At 48.5% G+C, this 18969-nt stretch overlaps 1 protein-coding gene across 1 annotated transcript; it reads left to right on the top strand.

Moving 5' to 3' along the window:
- Positions 1-138: 138 nt before the first annotated feature.
- hs2st1a (heparan sulfate 2-O-sulfotransferase 1a) lies at positions 139-18660 on the top strand. Its single transcript, XM_040171740.2, has 8 exons — positions 139-353; positions 506-682; positions 13185-13438; positions 13526-13611; positions 13809-13947; positions 14057-14154; positions 15365-15522; positions 16376-18660. The coding sequence occupies exons 2-8, from the start codon at positions 559-561 to the stop codon at positions 16597-16599; spliced, it is 1083 nt and encodes a 360-aa protein (XP_040027674.1). The 5' UTR covers positions 139-353; positions 506-558; the 3' UTR covers positions 16600-18660.
- The last annotated feature ends 309 nt before the right edge of the window (positions 18661-18969 follow it).

Genomic DNA, 18969 nt, shown 5'->3' with positions numbered 1-18969 from the left:
AAAAAACTACGACACCTGCTGGCGGAGGTCGGGGTCATTGCTTCTGAAAACGGTCCAATCCGGTGTGAACAGACAGATTTAGTCAACCAATAGAAATCCTCCGCCGCGCGCTGGACTGCTGACGCGTCCAATGGGCTCGGCGGTAGTAATAGTGTGTCCGTGGTGCGGTGGTGGACACAAACTGGATGGGACAGAGCAGCGCTACATGGGGGACGCAGGCGACAGCGGCTTGGTACCACCGCTCCGACCAACCGCGGGGACCGATTCTCTCCTCTCATCCGCTCGCGGCGCCCCTCTGTCGGGCACTGACTTGATGAAATAACCAAGCCCCGCGTGAACACATCGCCTTTGAGGTAACCGGACGATTTTAAGACTGTTAGATAAAAACACACGCACACCGAGGGCCATGCTCGCACACTCAGCCGCTTTGTAACCAGCGTCGTCGCTCTCTCTCTCTCTCTCTGTGTGTGTGTGTGTGTGTGTGTGTGTGTGTGTGTTTTCTCAGCGTCTCCTGTCTCTGAGCATGGACTGACCACAAATAACCCTCTGGATGATTTGATGGGGCTGCTCAGAGTCATGATGCCGCCCAAGTTGCAGCTTTTGGCGCTGCTGGCGTTCGCCGTGGCCATGTTCTTCCTGGAGAACCAGATCCAGAAGCTGGAGGAGTCCAGGGGGAAGCTCGGTAAGTTTAAAGGGGTCTGCGGGCCGATGCTGACCTCGCCGTGTAGATACGTGCATCACCGTGGCTGTGCATCTGGGTCGGTGTGCAGAGACCCTCCACTAATCAGACAATGGCACACAGTCATGTTTAATGATCTGGGAGCCGTCCAGACTGAACTTTGCATGGTCATTCCGGGGTATTTGTATTTTAATGCCCTACAGACTCTCCCGTTTGTGCAATGCAACGCGAGATGGAGGAGATGGAGGAGGAGATGCTTTCTTCAGCCTGTTGCCCGGTGACAGGCTTGTTTCGGAAAAATGGCCCGGCTCAGTTTTCTAAAGCCCACGGAGATGTTCTGGTTCAACAAGCGGCTCAAAAAGACGCTTTATTGTAGCCGGTGTTTCTGGAAAGGTGTGATGCACAGTGTATTGCAGGAAACCTCTATTTGCCTCCAAGTGTGTTCTTAGTGATATTCTTTATTCATGAGGACGCCACCCTGCTGCAAATCCTCCCGCTTTACTAAACTCTCTCCCGTGATTGAAACGTAGCCGACGCCGTGTTCAAATCTCATTGTGACTTCCCAAGTTCAGGGGCTCACTCCCAATGAAGATCTGGGACATTGCAGGATTATCCCTGGAGGGATTTTGTTTTGCAGAGAGCAGCAGACGGTCTGAGGGGGAGGCCGGTGTACCCCGGGGGGGGTTCAGACACCACCTCTTGTAACATTTGGTGTGAGTGGGAGCCCGGCACCGACGGGGGGAGGGCGCCGCCAACTGACCAGCTTCTCTGCAGACATTTTGTCACCTCAATAGCAGCAGGAAAAGTGCAGGTGTAATCAATGACATAAAAAATTGCCATGATTTGTTGACTATAGACCATAGAGGGTGGAAAACGGCCGTGATGTACAGGCGTTGTGTGATCATTACAACAGGCACCTGTCAAATCATCAAGTTGTTTTTGGAATCTTTGCTGTGCACAAACGTTAATACGTATGTGGAGTCAAAGTTGTCCTGAAGCCGTTCCTGACGTCTTCAAATATCTCCTTTTTATAGTTATTTTTTATGATCATATGATCATAAAAAAGTGAATCTTTTAAATGTATATGACTGTATAAAACAAAAAGATTCTGGGTTTAAGTCAATGATTTATTCCATGTTAGTTTTTCCTGAGCCTTTTAAGTCGGCGAGTAGTCGAACCGGTATCCAGGCGAGATGGTGAATAAAGAAGTCTTGCGTCTTCATGATTGAATAAAGCCTCCCAGTTGAGTTTTTCACATGTTGGAGCACTCTGGTGTCCTGGTGGGGGTTAGATGGCTCTATTGGCCTGTGGCATGGATTATTGCTGCCGTAAAGTGCTATACTTTACACAGAGTGAAAGCACAGAGACACACACACACCCCTGATGCTGAAACACAACCTGAGAGGCCTTTTCCCCTCCGACTGCCCGCCACCACGAGAATCTGCTGACTTGGCAAAAAGCCTTCTGATGGATGACTGGGTCGAGCAGATGCCTGAGTGCTGCAGCTCTGAATTACGTGCTGCGTGGCCAAATAGTTGTGACTGAGGCTCTAACATTCACGTTGCCGTCCCGAGAGCCGTACCAGGTGCGCCCCGCTGCCAGTCCAGCGGTGCCAAATCGAACCTCCATGAACGATTCTCGCGTGCTTCAAAGCCGGAGAAGCTCCAAGCGTCACCTCCACGGTTCGCCCGTGTTGGTGGTTAAAACTCCACCCTGATCGGAATTGACCGGCGGCGGATCCCATCGCCTCACATGCGGGTTGAATCATTTCCCCCTATTAGCCCCCCCCCTACCTCCCTCCCGCCCCCGGCCTGCAGGGCGGACAAGCTGGGATTTGCTTCCAAAGTAATCGTCGCCTCCCCCGTTTCCCAGAGAAATCTCCTGCATTTCAAGCACGCCGCGATGCAGCGGTGTGTCCCGCCGTGGGCCGAATCCATTATTCTGACGCCATTTCTCTCCGGCTGCTGCCGGCCGGGTCAACAGTAACGCAGCATGACTGCAGGGATGGATGGAATAATAGAGTTTCTTTATATTAAGAGCAACGGATTCAGAGCCACTTTCCCTGTCAGGTTTGCCATTGACTCCCTCTCTGTTTACGCAATTTGGGAAGCTCACCTTGAAAAATTGCTGCCATTATGGAACATTAAGTCTAAGACCGAAGAATGATGCTGAAATTTGATTCCAACCGGGATTAGATCTTATTAACCATTTGAGGAATATTGTCTCTTTGAAGCAGCACCCAGTAGGCCCGAGCCGGAGGAATTTTCATGTTCCTAAAATAACTGTAAATAAGTTCCAATAAGTTGATCATGTGGACTTTTTTTTATTCTTTCAATCTTCCGAGTGTGCAGATTCATTTAGCACTGAGTGCTAAATGAATGAATTGCTAAATGAATGAAGTGCAAAGCGGACACGATGCTACTAGACTTGAGGTCACATCCCTTCACAATACAGAAGGCTGAGTATATCTGACCTGAATGATACCACAAAAGTGATGCATTGTGGGTAATATTTTGGCACCAAGGCACACTTTGAGTGGTGGGTTTGAAACCTGTTTTTATGATTGCTGTGTTATCTGGCTGAAAACGTGTTCATCATTATTCATTCATTACTATTATTTCTGAAACATCAGTCCCTGCCGCCTGTTTTTATTGATACAACGAGCCACGCTGACCTTATTTCCTCAGGGAGATTATTCCTAAACGAGAACAAAACCCCAAATGTTCTATTGAAGGAATGCCTGCTTTTCCGCCCTTCTTTGTGATACTATAAAGTAATTTGATAACCTGCAAGCTGTCGCTACAGGTTCTGTTAATTGCTGGTTTGTTTGAAGCGAAACCTCGCAGCCTTTTTGTAACTGTAGCAAACAGCCTCTTCTCCTCTGGGCCCCGCGGGGCGCTTGAAGCCCCGCGTTTCACCCAGCCGACAGAGATAACCCCCCTCCCCACACACACACACACACACACACACTCCCCTCAGCATCATCGCCCTTTTCATCTGCTCGCCGCTACTCAGCCTGATTTCAAACAAACTCAATTTTCATCTGTTACGTGTTGATATTTGGTTCCAGACACAAGCAGAAGAAGGAGTGACGCGCGCCTTTTTGTTGTCCGAGTGACGCGAGACTTTGATGCATTCGTCCCGTCGCTCCCGGGGTTTGAATTTGACTTTGATCGCCGCGTCGGGGCTCCACAACCGCCAGCCGGATCAGACTGGACGACCTTTTGAGACGGCGAGCTGCGGTCGTGTTTTGGCAGAGATGATCCGAATGTCCGCCGCAACACCAAATGGTTTGTTCCTCCTGATCTGATGGGTGTCACGCCGGTAGCACTCGACTAGACGGCTCCAGGTGCAGACCTCCACACCCTCCACACCCTCTCCCTGTTGTGTGTGATGATGATGACACGGCCCTCCGATTCCCTTTGAACTCTCCCTGACACCCCACAGACCCCTCTGGTTTTTTTAGCTTCGCTGAGAGGTATAAAGAGGCCGTGAGTCATTTGCTCTGCAGGTTGACCTCCGCTGCCACGGTCGCCCTCAGCCGCTCGGCGGAACGTGGCGTCTGCAGCTGATGGAGGGCGTCTCACAGCGGGGGTTGGATGTGTTGCGGGAGGCTCGGCGCTAATGGTCACACCGGGATAAGCCTGTATTGTCAGAAGCACGGGGGGCGGGAGGGGGGGGGGATTTATGGCCACCAGGAGGGGGGGGGCTGTCTTCCCTTCCCGCTGTAGCAACCGGAGCCGGCGCGGCGCTCGCTCCTCCAGCAGGATGACAGAAAGGCTAATCGGGGTGTTATGGACGGTTTCACACCCCGGCTGTAAGTGGAGGCCGTTGTAGAAGAGCGCTCGGCTCCCACGCCGCTCACCGCTCCCCTCAGCCCCCCCCCCCCCCCCCAATCCGCTGCTCTTCACACAGACACACTTCCTCCCCTGTCGCCGTGGGTTCTTACGGGAAAGTGGCCTTTAAATACCGCGTGACGCACGAACGCTGCAGGTCAGATTGTGTGGAGTGAACTGGCGGGGACCAGTGGAGCCCCGGCTCGCGGCCGATGAGTTGTTATTTCTATTATTATTATATATATTCCTGAAACGTGGTGAAGCCGCCCTGCAGAGATGCCCGGAGGGAACATTGATCCTGTGAACGCTGCTGCGCTGGTGTGATGTTTTCCTTCTATGCGAACCTCTGAGGAATCATCAGTTTTCATTCATTTACATGATAAGAAAAGCGAGCAGATCCGATTTTGGACCCGGTGGGACTCGCACCTCGCCGAATGCCCGCGGGCCGTTTGGCTGATAACGGAGCCCGTGGTTGTGAACGCGTGACAGCAGGTGTCGGTTTCCCTGAGCTCCTCTCCTGACCGCTGGAAACAGGCTGGCGGCTAACAAACGCCTCCATGAGAGTAGCTTGTGACGGCCGTACTCTCTCATCCAGCTCCTTCTGGATCAATAGTTGTAAACAACGTCTTGGCGCGCAGAGTCTCCTTTTGTGATGTTCCCATCCCTCCCGTGTTCGACTGACCCCGTCGGATCGGCCCCCGGGACAGCGAGCGTCCGCCACCGGGCTTCCCAAATAAGGTTCTCTCAAAGCATGAGGGGCGGAATGAAAGAGATGATTTCATTTTTATTGCGACGGAGAAATATTTAAAGCCCCAGCTGGTGGATCACAACCGCCAACGAAAGAACAGGGAGAAGAACGCACGCCGGCAGCACATTTACAACCAATTTCATCAGAGCACGGATGGATAAAAGAGGAAATAAGGGAGGAGCAATGCTGCCCTTCCTCTTCCTCCTCCTCCGCCTCCGGTTGGACTCCTGTTAGTTTTGTAGTTGGCTTAAAGGTGCCGCTGTCTTGTTTTCCTGTAACACCGCTGGTCCTCGGGGGTCAGCTCTTAATGTGATGCTCCTACACTCCTCCTCCTCCCCCCGCCAGACGTCTCCACCTCTTTTTCTGCCCGTCTCTCCTTTTTCATCTCTCTGCGTGTGTCTCCTTCTCTCTCCTCACCGCGCTGAATGCTGTGAACAGCAAAGCCAAAAGCCCTGAAATTCAATTTGAAGTTCATTTTCGACCGAATGGAAACCAGATACAACAATATGTGGGTTGGTGAATATTCAGCTGCTATAATTAAGACGTCCCCTGCTGAATGAGGATAAGTAGATTTGTGCCTCTGCGACTGTTTCTATTTGAACACTTTCAGTTATGCTTCACACAAGGTTTTTTTCTCTTTGTATCTTCCCTGTTCCTCCTCTCACTGAAATTAATGGTGCACCAATTCAATACGCTGGATTTGTAATGCTGCTGATTTTTACTTTATTGAACAGATTTAAAGACATGACGATTTAAACCTTAAAGCTTTGTCACTGATGCTAAAATAAATAAATGTAAATGTCGTTTTAGTTCTCTGTTCCCGGTTTATTGAGTTTACAGTGACTGTGTGACATATATTCACATAGATATTAATAGTTTAATCCAGTTTGATATAATAATAATAATAATAATCCATTTTAACACAGTTATGACTAATGTTGTCCTATTTTGTTGGAAAAAAATCCTAAACCGCATATCAAAATATACATTTATCAATCGGATCACACTCGATCGTATCCTTGTATGTTGTGTATAATATTAATAAACTTCAGAATAAAGAAATGAACGGCTCACGATCCAAATGGCCTCCGCACAGCAAACGTCCGCAGCCCCGACGACGAGCCAACAAGTCGGCCCGTTTCGGATGGACTCAGAACAGTAATAGTATTCTTTTCTTTAAGAAAAGGGAAGAAAACGCTCCACCAATCCGAGACCTGCAGGCCCCCGTTACCATAAACCGCCACCAACATTACCCATAATGCAATCAGAAGGGCGCAGTTTTGGTAAGAGATTCTGGTGTGTAATGCTAAAAGTGGCCAATGAGGCTTTGAGCTGGACTAAGACGGTCAGATCACTTCTTCTTTTCCTTTAGCCTTCAGACTCCACCGATGAATGTCGTCCCAACGGAACGTCACGACTGAGAAGTTCCCCCTTTTTCAATATCGCCGTGAGCGCGATGCACGCAAACACCTGCTGCTGAGCAATATGTTGTTACATAGACAAGGACCGAAGGCGAAATGTCTTTCACTGTCCAAATAACATCATGCAGCGACTCATTTTAAAAATTGAGGGGGTGGTTTTAGCTGCACCGTGACAAGTGATGCGTATTAACAGGCTCATGCGAGGAACAACACAAAACAATTCCACATAGTGGTGTCAGATGCAGGCTGCAGACGGCCTGCAGGTGCTAAATAGTACGAAATGAATGAAGAGGAAGGAGCAAAGCGAGGAGCTGAACCGGCGTCGTTGCTGTGAGGATGCTGCTCTCTGCGGCGTTCACCTGTCCCTCCCGCTCATCATTAAAACCACCGATATCGGTCATGTGCTCCGTCTTAATCGTGTGCGGAGTTCTCTCCGGAGGCCCGTGCATCCATTATTAATCGTCTGTTGCAGGGCGGAGAGACGGAGAGGAGGAGGAGGGGGGGGGGACATCGGATATCTGTTGTCTCACCAGACCTCCGGTGTGTCGTGCAAACGTTGTTTGTTGCTCCATCAGGACCCGAGGGCCACTGAGAGTTGCGTCGCGGCGTGGACCTACATGCATTCGGCCGCCGTCGGGAGCCTCTCCCGCTGCACGCGGTGAGGACGTTGGGTGGAGGCAGACGTTGCTGCTGCTCGCTCTGCTCTCACAGGCAGATACTCCTTTTCTCTTGTCTTTTTTTTGAAGCGCAAATGCTTCCGCAAATGCAGGCTAATTCCCACTGCTTAGTCATTGACAATCCGTGGCAGGACGAGATCTGCTACAACACCCCCCCCACCCCCCCCCGCCCCACCCCTCTCCTTCTCCGCCGCAATCTGTCAGACTTGCCTTTACTTAACTAGGCAGGGGAATGATGGGATCTGCCATCTGTGTAAATGGCTCCATAATCTCATCCCACTGGCTGTTTTTGCAGACAAGCAGACAAAACGTGGCACCTTTCACTCGTTCACCCCCCCCCCCCCTCTCCCCCCTAACCTCCCAATGAGACGGCGCTAAAGGCTTCGATTGCACGAAAAAGACGTATCAGGGCAGAACGTGGCAGGTTGAACCGGGATTGTTACCCTTTCCATCTCTCCCGGGTTGTTGTCATACCGGTAAAGACATGGCTTGTATTTTATTATAAATGGGCCACATGTGGCCGGAGCTCATTTAGTGTTTTGAGTGTAGTCGAACAGCTGTTTCTTTTAATCTGTAGCACGTGAACTCCCCGGAGCGATAGAACCGTCCTCCCTCGGCTGCCTGTGCTTCTACATTCTGTTGTCCAGAGAAGAAAATTTTCTTTAGGTTTTCCAGCGTTAACATGCTCCTCCTCAGTGACACTCAATGGGCTCATTGTGGTCTGGAGATGTTTCCCCCGACCACCTTAAACTGTCTGCACAGAGTTGCACGTCAGCCCTGACAAGGCCACGTTTTGTCTCCCCGCTCTATATGAGGAACGCTTTCCCTGCTTTCTATGACCAATACACTCTTGTTTTCAACACGCTGCTTTGCCAGGGAGTGTGTGTGTGTGTGTGTGTGTGTGTGTGTGTGTGTGTGTGTGTGTTTCTCTCAGGGGGGGTGTTGTTTACCGGATACGTGACCTTCCTGTGGATCGGCTGGGCTGAACACACGGGCCCGGCAGCAGCATTGGTCTCTCCGGAGGATGGAGCACCTCCATCACGCACCTGCCGTTGTGTTTGCTTCATGTTTCCTGCCGTCGTAGTGAAAGCAGAGCGGCGGTGGAAGTCCCCACAATGAACGGCTCTTTAGCTTGTACACGTGCAACCAGAGCAGCGGCTCCAAGTACAGGACTGGAAATGTCGGGTCATTTTTGAGCAATGTAGCCAAGCCTTTTATTCCCCTACTTCCCCTCACTGGCTGCATCTGGTGATTTTGATTTTCAAACATGAGGCCTCTCTGTGGCTCATATTGCTGTCTGACTTATATATCTTTTTCAGTACCTCAGTTTCTCAGATTCCCAGTCAGAATTTGCTGCTTTTTATCTTCCACAGATCCTCTGATCCATTATTAAATCTGTGAAAAAACCAGAAACTGCATCTTGTGACAGCTGAGCGGGGCATTGAGCTATAAATAGCATAAATGTAAACTTTACCAGTTACAAAGAGAAAGTCAACATTACAGTGAATGCAAATTGTGGGTAAAAGCGTGGTCACGTCCCCTGTGTGGATTCAATGCTGTGTACCAGCAGATATCTTGTTCTCTATGTATAAATGATGTGTGTGCTGCGCACAATGCACACAATGCACTCAGCTCTACATGTGTCTTCAAAGTGCACGTTACCCCGACCTGGTCCTTGTCTCCTACGTGTTTATTCACCTCTCCTCTCTTCCCCAGCTGCTCTGCACAGACACAATAAGACTTTTCAAAACAACTTGATTGTTTTTTGCAATTGCACGTTAACTCCAATCTGTGTTTCATACTGTGTTTATAACGGGTGGAAAAACTGTGAAATACTGTATGTGGCATAAAGTTCTTGGTGCGTGGTTTAGAGGTTTTGTGGTTGTGTTTTTCTCTTCCCGCTTTCATCCTGAGCTCCATTTGAAAGCACTGAAGGCGTTTTTTTATTTTTTTATGTACCAAACACCCCAATGAAAGCGCTCATGGATCTGCAGCCGCCAGCAGTCCTCTCAAAGCATGTTTCATATTCCTTGTCATCACTCTGGCAACATGGTGCTGCTCCGGAGTTCTGCTCCGTTAAATCCGTCCTGAACCCGGATTCATCCCAGTGTCCTTGTGTAATCCACCCTCTTCGGAGCGGATCCAGACACTCAATTAGAATAATTAGAAATTCCCAAAGTGCACGGTTCACCCAAATGTTCGAGAGTGGTGCAGGGTGACATAACTGTCGCCCCCCCACCCCTGAAGCAACACACAGGGGGGCTTCTAAGTCCATAGGGAAGAGGGGGAAACGGAGGCAGCAGTAGACAAACCCGATTTTTTTTTTTTTATCCAGCAGCAACCTAGATCTCTCCGCTCTGTCATACTTCATTGATTTTGCAATCCAGTAGCACCCGAGCAGAACCACGCAAGCCGCACACCTCAGTCTGCCGCTGATGGCCAATCTCTATTACCCACCTAGCCCAAGGTGGCCCCGGCTTCGCTTGGAAGGGCTAACCCTCTCTGGGGAAGCGGGCGGCGGGGAAGAGCTCCGACCGGAGCGATGATGGATTTATGTGCCGCTTGGTGAAAGGATCATCCCCCCCCCCCCCCCCCCCCCAACGCCTCCCCTCCCAAAACACTTTTATTATCCCATCAGATCTAACGCTATAGCTGTAATACACGGCGGGCCTGTCACATTTTGCAGATCTGGCGGGCGAATATGAATGATTTTTCTTTTTTTTTTTTCAAATGCTCGCGTCTAATCGGCCGCGAAATTGCTTCAGTAAATATGTTCAACTACCAGGGCTCTTCCTCCTGTCTCTCACTCTGAATGGAGCGCTGAGTAATAGGCTTGTAGTTGTCGCGATGTTTAAGACCGGTGTTGGCTTCACGGTTCATAATTAGCTTTTAATGCACAGAGACGGCTTGAGGGAAGGAAACTGACGGAAATGTGGAATGAAAGGAGGCCTGCTGTGTGGCCACAGTAATTCAGGCTCTTGTTCTCTAATTAAATGACCTCAGAGGGAACGCTTAGCTTAAGTGTGTGTGTGTGTGTGTGTGTGTGCTCGCCCTCTAATATGGAGGTCTGTGCCATTTGTATTCATCCTCGCAATGAATAGGGCGTCTTCTACAAAGCCTAAGCAGCCCTCCCTGTGCCCCCTTTCGCCTCCTTGTTGGTTGTTGGAAATTTGCCACAAGATTCCATGTCTTTTAACAAGTGGTCTTTTCGCATAGCTGAGGACGTCGTAGTCGGGGACGCAGTAGCCCCCCATCCCCCCCCCCCCGGGCCTTTTCCTACTGCACTGCCAGCCTTCCTGGCAAGCTGCATGAAAGCTTACATTTGTGTGTTTATGCCACAACAAAGCAAAAAGAAAGCTTACATGATGATCTATGTTCTCCTCCAAAATGTGGTGAAGAACATCTCCAAAGTCCAGAGCAATAGAGCCTAGTGTCAAGTTACTCTGTTAGTTTCTCGTCTCTAGGTGGACATGAGTTCAGTGCCAGCTCATTGGAACCATTTCTGTGCGCACCGAATCAAAACAGCGCAACTGAAATACTCTGCGGGTCTCTGTAAGAAGCAGCGTCCCCGGTTCTCTGGATATTCCACCAACCTCCGTGTCAACAGACGAGTATTTTCTTCCATAAAAAGTTTGTTCTGTGAAAAGTGTTGACAGAACGGTCTGTGGATTATCCAGAGTAGCAGGGACACCATCCCCGGAAAAAACGCATGGCTGCTGATATTTTTGGCCCACAGCAGTGAAAATGTCAAACAGAATTCCATCCACCTCTGAACCAGGGAAAAACACTACAAGGATTGTATAAGTACTATTCAAATGAACATCCATATATTGATATTTAGACGCATGTATACTGTATACAATTATATTGATTTTAGAGCAGAAAAAAGGAAAACATTCTTTAAAGCTCTAGTTATGTTGCATTTGTTTGATGGGATGTGACTAAACCGAGACAGAAAATCTCAGATAAAAGCACAGAAATGTTCCACATAAAAAATAAAGGCCCCATCACTTATGGGGAGAAGCTGACTGGGAAAGCATTTGTGTGTTGGTACGCCTGGTACTCCACGTCGGGCGGAAGGCGCCTCATCTTTATGACTTGCACTGTCGCGGGTTGCACTCTGACACCGTTTTGTGGAACGCTTCTGTCTTCCTCTGGCGCTCTGCACGCCGTCATAAAAAGAATCCCAAAAGGACATTTGAGCCCAAGCGATAAAGTTCCAGCATAGCAACTGTTATGGCTGTTTTCGTTGGCTCACGCACGGCCTGAATGGATGTGTCCATTACTGTTGTCCTGCATGCTGACAGCCTTCGGCCGTTACGGCCACCTGGCACGTCTCCCGGCCACTGGCACGGTAGCAGCGGCGCGTAACCGGATCCGGCTTTTGATGAGTGGAACTTCAACAGCTGCTCAGGAGGGTTTTTGAGAGACGGGGGGGGGGGGGGGGGGGGGGCAGTGGCCGTGTTGTGTGCGAAGGGCCAAATGCGCTTTGCACAGACGAAGGAGACGGCGGCGGAATCACAGTTGACGTCTTAATTGGCCGCCGGTGCCAGACGCCGCGCCGGGCTGGTGTCTCGGCAGCCAGGCCGCGCTTTGGGAGCCCGCTGGCTCCATCGAGTGCTCCCACGGGTATTAGGTACTCCAGTGTGGTGCTGCCGTCCCTCCTCTCTCTCTCTCTCACACACACACACACACACACACACACTGCATCCTTCCTGCAGAGCTCTCTGAGGCGTTGTCAATCTGAGGCAAATTCAGAAAGAGAAAAGAAGCTCGGGCCTTTGTCGCCCTCAGGCTTTGTGTTGAATCTTTTCATACGGAGGCACCGAGGTCTGGTTTTTCTGCCGCTTCGCGCGGCGATTGGATTGTTATGGCCCCACCCTGCTCATTTATAGCGTATAGATCTCCCGCAAACGTCCAGTTAGCGATCAAATAACTGTAGCTTTACCGTCTAACTACCGACCTCTGACCTCTCACTCTTCGGCCTTCCACCCTCATTAAGCAATGCTGTTCTCAGAGGAGGAGGATGCTGAGTCGGAGGAATCAATTCACACTATTTGCAGGCTGTCGGAAGCACACAAAGATGTACTCAGCCATGTGACGGTACGTTTGTTTGATCTGAAACGGGAGCACGCAGACGCCTCGCACTGCGGTTAAATAAGGAGAGTAAAAGGTACGGCGGAGGACTGACATTAAAGTGGAATCTGATAAGAAAACAAGAGCGGCGGTGGTACCGCAGCGTGAAATAGGCCGCTCACAAAATGATGAGCTATTGCGCCTGTTTGAAATGATTCTTTAATCCTTGGTGCGAAGCAGGAAAGTGGTTTTTAGTGAAAAAATGAAATCAAAATTGCAGCGTATTCTCACACACTGCAGTGCTCTTAAAAGTGCTTACTGTCTTTGAAGGGTAACTCGTGCTAAGTGGATCAGGTTAATATTCAATTGTACATTTTGCAGCAGAGTCAAATAGGCATCAGTTGAGTTCTGTTTGAGCAGAACACCTGTTAAACATGGACGCACATACACACAAAAATCTGGGGACACGTGGAGCTGGAGGGGCTTTTGACTGCACTCATTCAAACTCCTCAAATAGTATTACTGCCTGTCTAGACTATGCACTATTCAGGATGCAATGCTTCTTTGTAAGTTTATAATCAAGTTATTCTGCTCCGTCGAGAGAGGTCAGAGGTCAGGTTCCACCCCTGGACCCGACTGTCCGTATAATTCTGAACTCGCCGAGGGACATTTCTACTCTGCTACTTTTTCGTCTGCTGCGTTAAAGTTGAACTCTCCTCTCTCCGACTCCCTGTCGTGCCCCTCCAGAGCGCGCCATCGCCAGGCACGAGGTGCGAGAGATCGAGCAGCGGCACGCGCAGGACGGCCTGCGGGAACGGGACTCGCCGGCCTCGCCGCCGTCCGAGGGCGAGGACGACATCGTCATTATTTACAACCGCGTGCCCAAGACGGCCAGCACCTCCTTCACGAACATCGCCTACGACCTGTGCGGGAAGAACCACTATCACGTCCTGCACATCAACACCACCAAGAACAACCCGGTCATGTCCATACAGGACCAGGTGAGCGCGCACTTTCTTTCGTCACGTAGAGGCCTGCTTTCTTTCTTTGTTCATTTGTCATTCACTCAGTTTTTGGTTTGTTTCTAGGTACGATTTGTGAAAAATGTGACCGAGTGGAGGGAAATGAAGCCGGCCTTCTACCACGGACACGTCTCCTTCCTGGACTTCACCAAGTAAGTGAATACACCGTCTCGCGTTGTAACGGCAGCATGGTGAAAACGGGTTCGTTCTCCCCCTTGTGGTCATTCACGCCGCTTCACTCGCGCGATGTGATTGGAGGCGCTTGACTGAACCGCTGACCTCAGCATGTTGCAGCCGAGAAAGAAGCACATGATTGAACTTGTGAATCTGTGTCCGTATTCGCTGTCAGGTTTGGGGTCAAGAGGAAGCCCATCTACATAAACGTGATCCGGGACCCCATTGAAAGGCTGGTGTCCTATTATTACTTCCTGCGTTTCGGGGACGACTACAGGCCCGGTTTGAGACGCAGGAAACAAGGAGACAAGAAGGTAGAAATTCATGAGTTGTCTAATGTTGCTGTTGAAATATATAATAAATGGATTGATTTCTTTTTTTCCTAAAAAAAAAAATGCTGATTTATTCTATTTGTGTTTTTAGACGTTCGATGAATGTGTATCAGCCGGCGGCTCCGATTGTGCTCCTGAGAAGCTCTGGCTCCAGATTCCCTTTTTCTGTGGTCACTACTCTGAATGCTGGTGAGTGTTCAAACATCTGGCACTGTTCAGACAACACACATGGAAACAACACTTGATTTAGCTTTTGACACATGAAAATGAATAATGCTCCGTGTGTGTGTGTGTGTGTGTGTGTGTGTGTGTGTGTGTGTGTGTGTGTGTGTGTGTGTAAGCCTGGTGTCCAAGAATTAAAAATTGTTAAGTGAAGTCCAGAATTCTGGTGCTTTCATCCCTTACGAAAGCACCTATTGTGTTTCAATTGTTTAAATGCACAAGTGTTAAATCCACCTCTCTTTAGCCTATTTGTAGCTTTGCTTTTAAGGAGAAACTTAATTCTTGGAATGTGGTTTAATGACAGTCTTTCTAGGTATTATGGGCCACAGAAACGTTTTAGTGGCCCCTTGCTGCTGTCTTTCAATTAAATTTTGTTGTAAATTGCCTAAATCTTAGCCCTTCCTTCTCCTCCTGAAGGAGTTCAGGAGGAATACTGCATCAGTTTTATTTCGAAATGCACACTTTAAACGTCATTGTCCATTTCCATCCGTCTTCTTCTCAAGGTCCCTGAAAGCTATCTCAGTGTTGATTTGTTATCTCTACACGATGATCTCCATCAATCTCTCTCCTTCGCTGGCCTCACTTTCCTCCCTTTAATCTCTCCTTCACTCGCCCTCCATCTTTTAACCATTTACTGTCCTGAGGCAGGTGACTCCCACTAGGTCTGAGTGACTGAAAGCCCCTTTCACACACACGTCCTGAGATAGTGCTCTCCTGTTAGCCGGGTTTCGCTATGATCGGGTTCACTGCTGTGCGCTCGCAGCATACTAAAGCAGTGGGGAGCACATTGGAAACGAAAAATGAAATGCTTGTTGACAAAAAGGGGAAGGGGGCCCCTTCGGCTCCTAATACTGAGTTTAAAGAGGCTTTGCCAGAAAGTTACTTTGCAGGTTCAAACAATATACTTCCTTTCTTAATCATTTCTTAACAAAACCATGCTACTATTTATTTCCATCCTTCCTGCCTTTCTCCTCCAGTTGACTCGGCCCTCGCTGGACCCTGTCCACGTCTCATTTTTCCTCTCGCTGTCTTTGTACCTTTTTCAGCTCACTCCCTCCCTCCTCCACGCGTTCTGTCCATTCTCCGTCCTCATCATTTTACATGCAGGGGAACTGCCACTTCTCCACCACGATGTGAAGAACACTTACGGAATGAACACTGAACATAATCTGTGCAGGAACGTGGGCAGCCAGTGGGCTCTGGAGCAGGCGAAATACAACCTGGTGAATGAATACATGCTGGTTGGATTAACGGAGGAGCTGGAGGACTTTGTCATGATGCTGGAGGCCGCGCTGCCCCGCTTCTTCAAAGGAGCCACTGAGCTGTACAAAACAGGTGCCAGCATCTCCTGAACAGTTGGAATCTATTGGCTTTTTGTTATTTTTGTTTCCCCCACTAATTGTATAATATGCTGAAAAGCTAAAGCTCAATGACTCCCTCGTATTTCAATCCTGCAAGTGTCCGATGCGGTTGCATATTAGCCGTCTGAATTGCTCCTCTGAGAATTGCAACGGTGATCGATACGCGCTCATGACCCTCGCTGATGTAGTTACAGATTAGTTTTGAGTGCAGCCAGAATTAATAAGGGAGAGCACAGAGGAATTAAATCTGACATTGATATAAATGTACTTTAGCTCGAGTATGTTAATCATTTTTTTAGCAGCAGATACCCCCCAGCACAGGAGTTGATCAGGTACTAGTGCCGCGCCCGTTTAAATCATGTCTGTTTGGAACAGTAGCGCCACAGGCCAAGCATTTCGGTTCTCCCAACGCTGCACTTCCTTGGGCCCTGAGAAATTCACCTGATGCATCACACACCCAAGTCAGATCTACTGGAGGTCAAAGACATCAGCGGAATACGCTCTGGTTCCTGGGAATCTATCACTCTGCCCTTTTGTGGGATTTGAAAGTTTTACTATTGGTAGTTAACCCATGCGCCATTAATAATAATGCAGGATGCCAAAAATGCAGCGCAAATTTATGAGCCAGCCAGTGGAAGACAAAGTGAGCAAAAGGGCGTTAGCTGGGCAAACACAAGTACACAATTTGTGTTCCAATGGCAGAGTGGCTCTGTGCCTGTGCAGGTATCCACTGTGAAGTTACCCAGCATTCATGTAAGCGTCGCTTCAGCAAAACGTGCATGTGTCGACATTCCAAAACAAAACAATTCTCCTCTTTTTAACTACAGGGAAGAAATCCCACCTGAGGAAGACCAGCGAGAAGAAGCCGCCCACGAGGGAGTCGATCGCCAAGCTGCAGCAGTCGGCCATCTGGAAGATGGAGAACGAATTCTACGAGTTTGCGCTGGAGCAGTTCCAGTTCGTCAGGGCACATGCTGTCCGAGAGAAGGACGGGGAGCTCTACCTGCTGGCACAGAACTTCTTCTATGAGAAAATCTACCCCAAAAACTGAAGAGGCACGTGTCCGCAGAAGAGGACACTTGGTGCAGGCTCGATGCGGTCTGCCATGGGGAGGAGGGAGGGGAGGGGGGGTGTGAGAGTAATGAACTGACAGGTTACTGTTTGTACTTGAGAACATGGCGCGGAGCTGCAGAACAACCGCCCTCTGGTGACAGCTGCCTCGTCCGTGCGCCGGCCAACTGGACGGGACGGGGCGCTTGTGTTTCGTTGGCGGGTTGTTGTGTTCCCAGCAGCCCCCGGGCCTCCACCCCCCCCCCCCCCCCCCCCTCTCACTTCCATACCAAAAGGTCGTCGGGGCTGGAGAACCTCTGCCGGCACGTGTCTGGAGATGCCCTCTCCCGATTGGCTTCTCTGTCTGACGCGGTTTGGTTGGCTCTGTACGGTTTGGTTGTATTTTAACTTTTTTTTTCTGCCTATGACGACATGTTTCACGGTGACACAACATCTCCATAACTCAGCGCCACCGCTTACTACTAACTTATAGAGATTTCAAGTGTAAGAAACTGACTACTGTGCTGTATTATTGGACTTGAATGCAAGCGTTTTCGGTTTTGATGAAATAAAAATCTAGTGACCATGGATTATATATACAAGTGCGTATGTTTTATACGGTACTTGATTGTCTTTTGTTGGTTGTAATTGAGCAGCTTTGCCCAGACGCTGTTCCTCCGTAAAGAAAGACGACATTATGATATTGAAATGTGGAAGAACAATATGGTGAAGCTGCAGCTGCTGTAAATATTTACTACTTTTTCCAGTCTGATTCATTCACATGCAGATTTGCTACAATATAAGGTTGATCCATTTCTACAGCGAGTTTGTTCATTTCATTCTTTAGTCTCCATTTGATTTTCTGGAAGTTCTTTTCATTGTCAACCAGACGGACTGAAATATGCCAACGTTTTGGGAAAAGCTTTAATTTGCTTCCTTGTCGAGAGTTTAATCAGGAGATGGTGATGTAATTCACTCAGATAAAAATCTTTGGTTTTCTTAGCGGTTCTCCAAATACAAATGGTAGGTTGGTAATAACTTTGATAATTGGCTTGTGTAGTTGTCATCTCTTGTTCCTTTAACATTGGGGTTTTAAGGCATTTTATTGGCTCATTTAAAGATCACCCTTTAAAAGATGGCTTACTAAACGTTTAAAGTGACATAATGTTGTATCCTCAACTAATTCACTCGAAAGAGCTACGGAGATGTTTCATACTGGATGTACAGCCACATTACAAAGGTAATTGTATTCATCTGAGGACGTTTTTGTGTGCCTTCCACACACACACACACAGCTCGCCTTGTCTTGTCAGATGGAAAGTGACTTGTTTTTGTCTGGATTGCCAAACAAAATATACAGATTTTTTTTTTTTTTTTACTTCAAGCGATGCACGTGTGTTCTTTTATTTAGTTTCAATGTTGGTGCGTCATCATCAAGTCGAACAGAGCAGGGAGTGGTGAAGACAAATAAAGCTGCTGCTGCTGTAAGAATGAAACCTGCATTATTCCAGAACTGGTGTCCTGCAGAGGGAGATAAAGAGCTGCCCGCTCTGCTCCTGCCTCCCACTGCGTTTCGTGTTTGTCATTGTGATGGCAGTATTTAAAATATGTTCGGGGCATTAAACCTAATTTAAGTCACTTATGTCTCAGCTGAGAAAGGGAGATCAAGCTAGAGCACTGGAACTAGACACCATTGAGAGTGTTTATAAGGCCAGTGCTGCTGCTCAGCCCGCTCTCAGATAATCCCTGGACAGTCAACAATTGCACTCATCCCCATTAATCTCAGTTTGTTTTCCAGTTACAGCTTCCTGGTTTTGTCCCTCTGACCCAAACAAACGTCGAGGTTCCCCCTCGTAACGAGCAGACTGGCACAGCGCTTCAACCCCTCTGAGGCTTTTTATGTGGTTGGAAAAGGAAAAGAATCAGAGGTGGCTGCTGTCGGCAATTGTATCTAAAACACCTTGTTCCAGATTTTGTACGTTTTCTTAGTTTTTACGAGATTATTATTTCCATATTCAGCTACTATTGTGTTTGGCTGCTATGAACCAGTAAACCATCAAAATTGACTGTGTATTTATTTATTTTTTACACAATTTGACTAAAACAAGCATTTTCCAAGAAGGTCCTGGGTTTGATTCTTTCTAAGTCTTTTTTCTTTGGTGTAACACCAGAAAACAAGGACAACACAATGACATGATCAGGGTTCCAGGCACAGACCTCCTTATTTATTAGGATTTCTCTGAGATTTTACAACCACGTGCACAACACCTAACATCCCATTAATCAGAGCAAAAATGTTTATTAAAATAAGCAACAGATCATTATGGTTCTCATTCATCTGTCAAAAACAGAGCTGAGAAATGCTGATGAA

The sequence above is a fragment of the Gasterosteus aculeatus genome, chromosome 3 (assembly GCF_964276395.1).
Source record: "Gasterosteus aculeatus chromosome 3, fGasAcu3.hap1.1, whole genome shotgun sequence".
Classification (NCBI taxonomy): Eukaryota; Metazoa; Chordata; class Actinopteri; order Perciformes; family Gasterosteidae; genus Gasterosteus; species Gasterosteus aculeatus.
This window is presented reverse-complemented; position numbering and strand designations above follow the sequence as displayed.

Excerpts from the sequence above, each read along its gene's own strand:
- hs2st1a (XM_040171740.2), top strand. The coding sequence starts at position 559 with ATGGGGCTGCTCAGAGTCATGATGCCGCCCAAGTTGCAGCTTTTGGCG. Across the intron at positions 13,948-14,056 it reads GGAAACAAGGAGACAAGAAG|ACGTTCGATGAATGTGTATC; the intron begins GTAGAAATTCAT and ends TTGTGTTTTTAG. Across the intron at positions 15,523-16,375 it reads CACTGAGCTGTACAAAACAG|GGAAGAAATCCCACCTGAGG; the intron begins GTGCCAGCATCT and ends TTTTAACTACAG.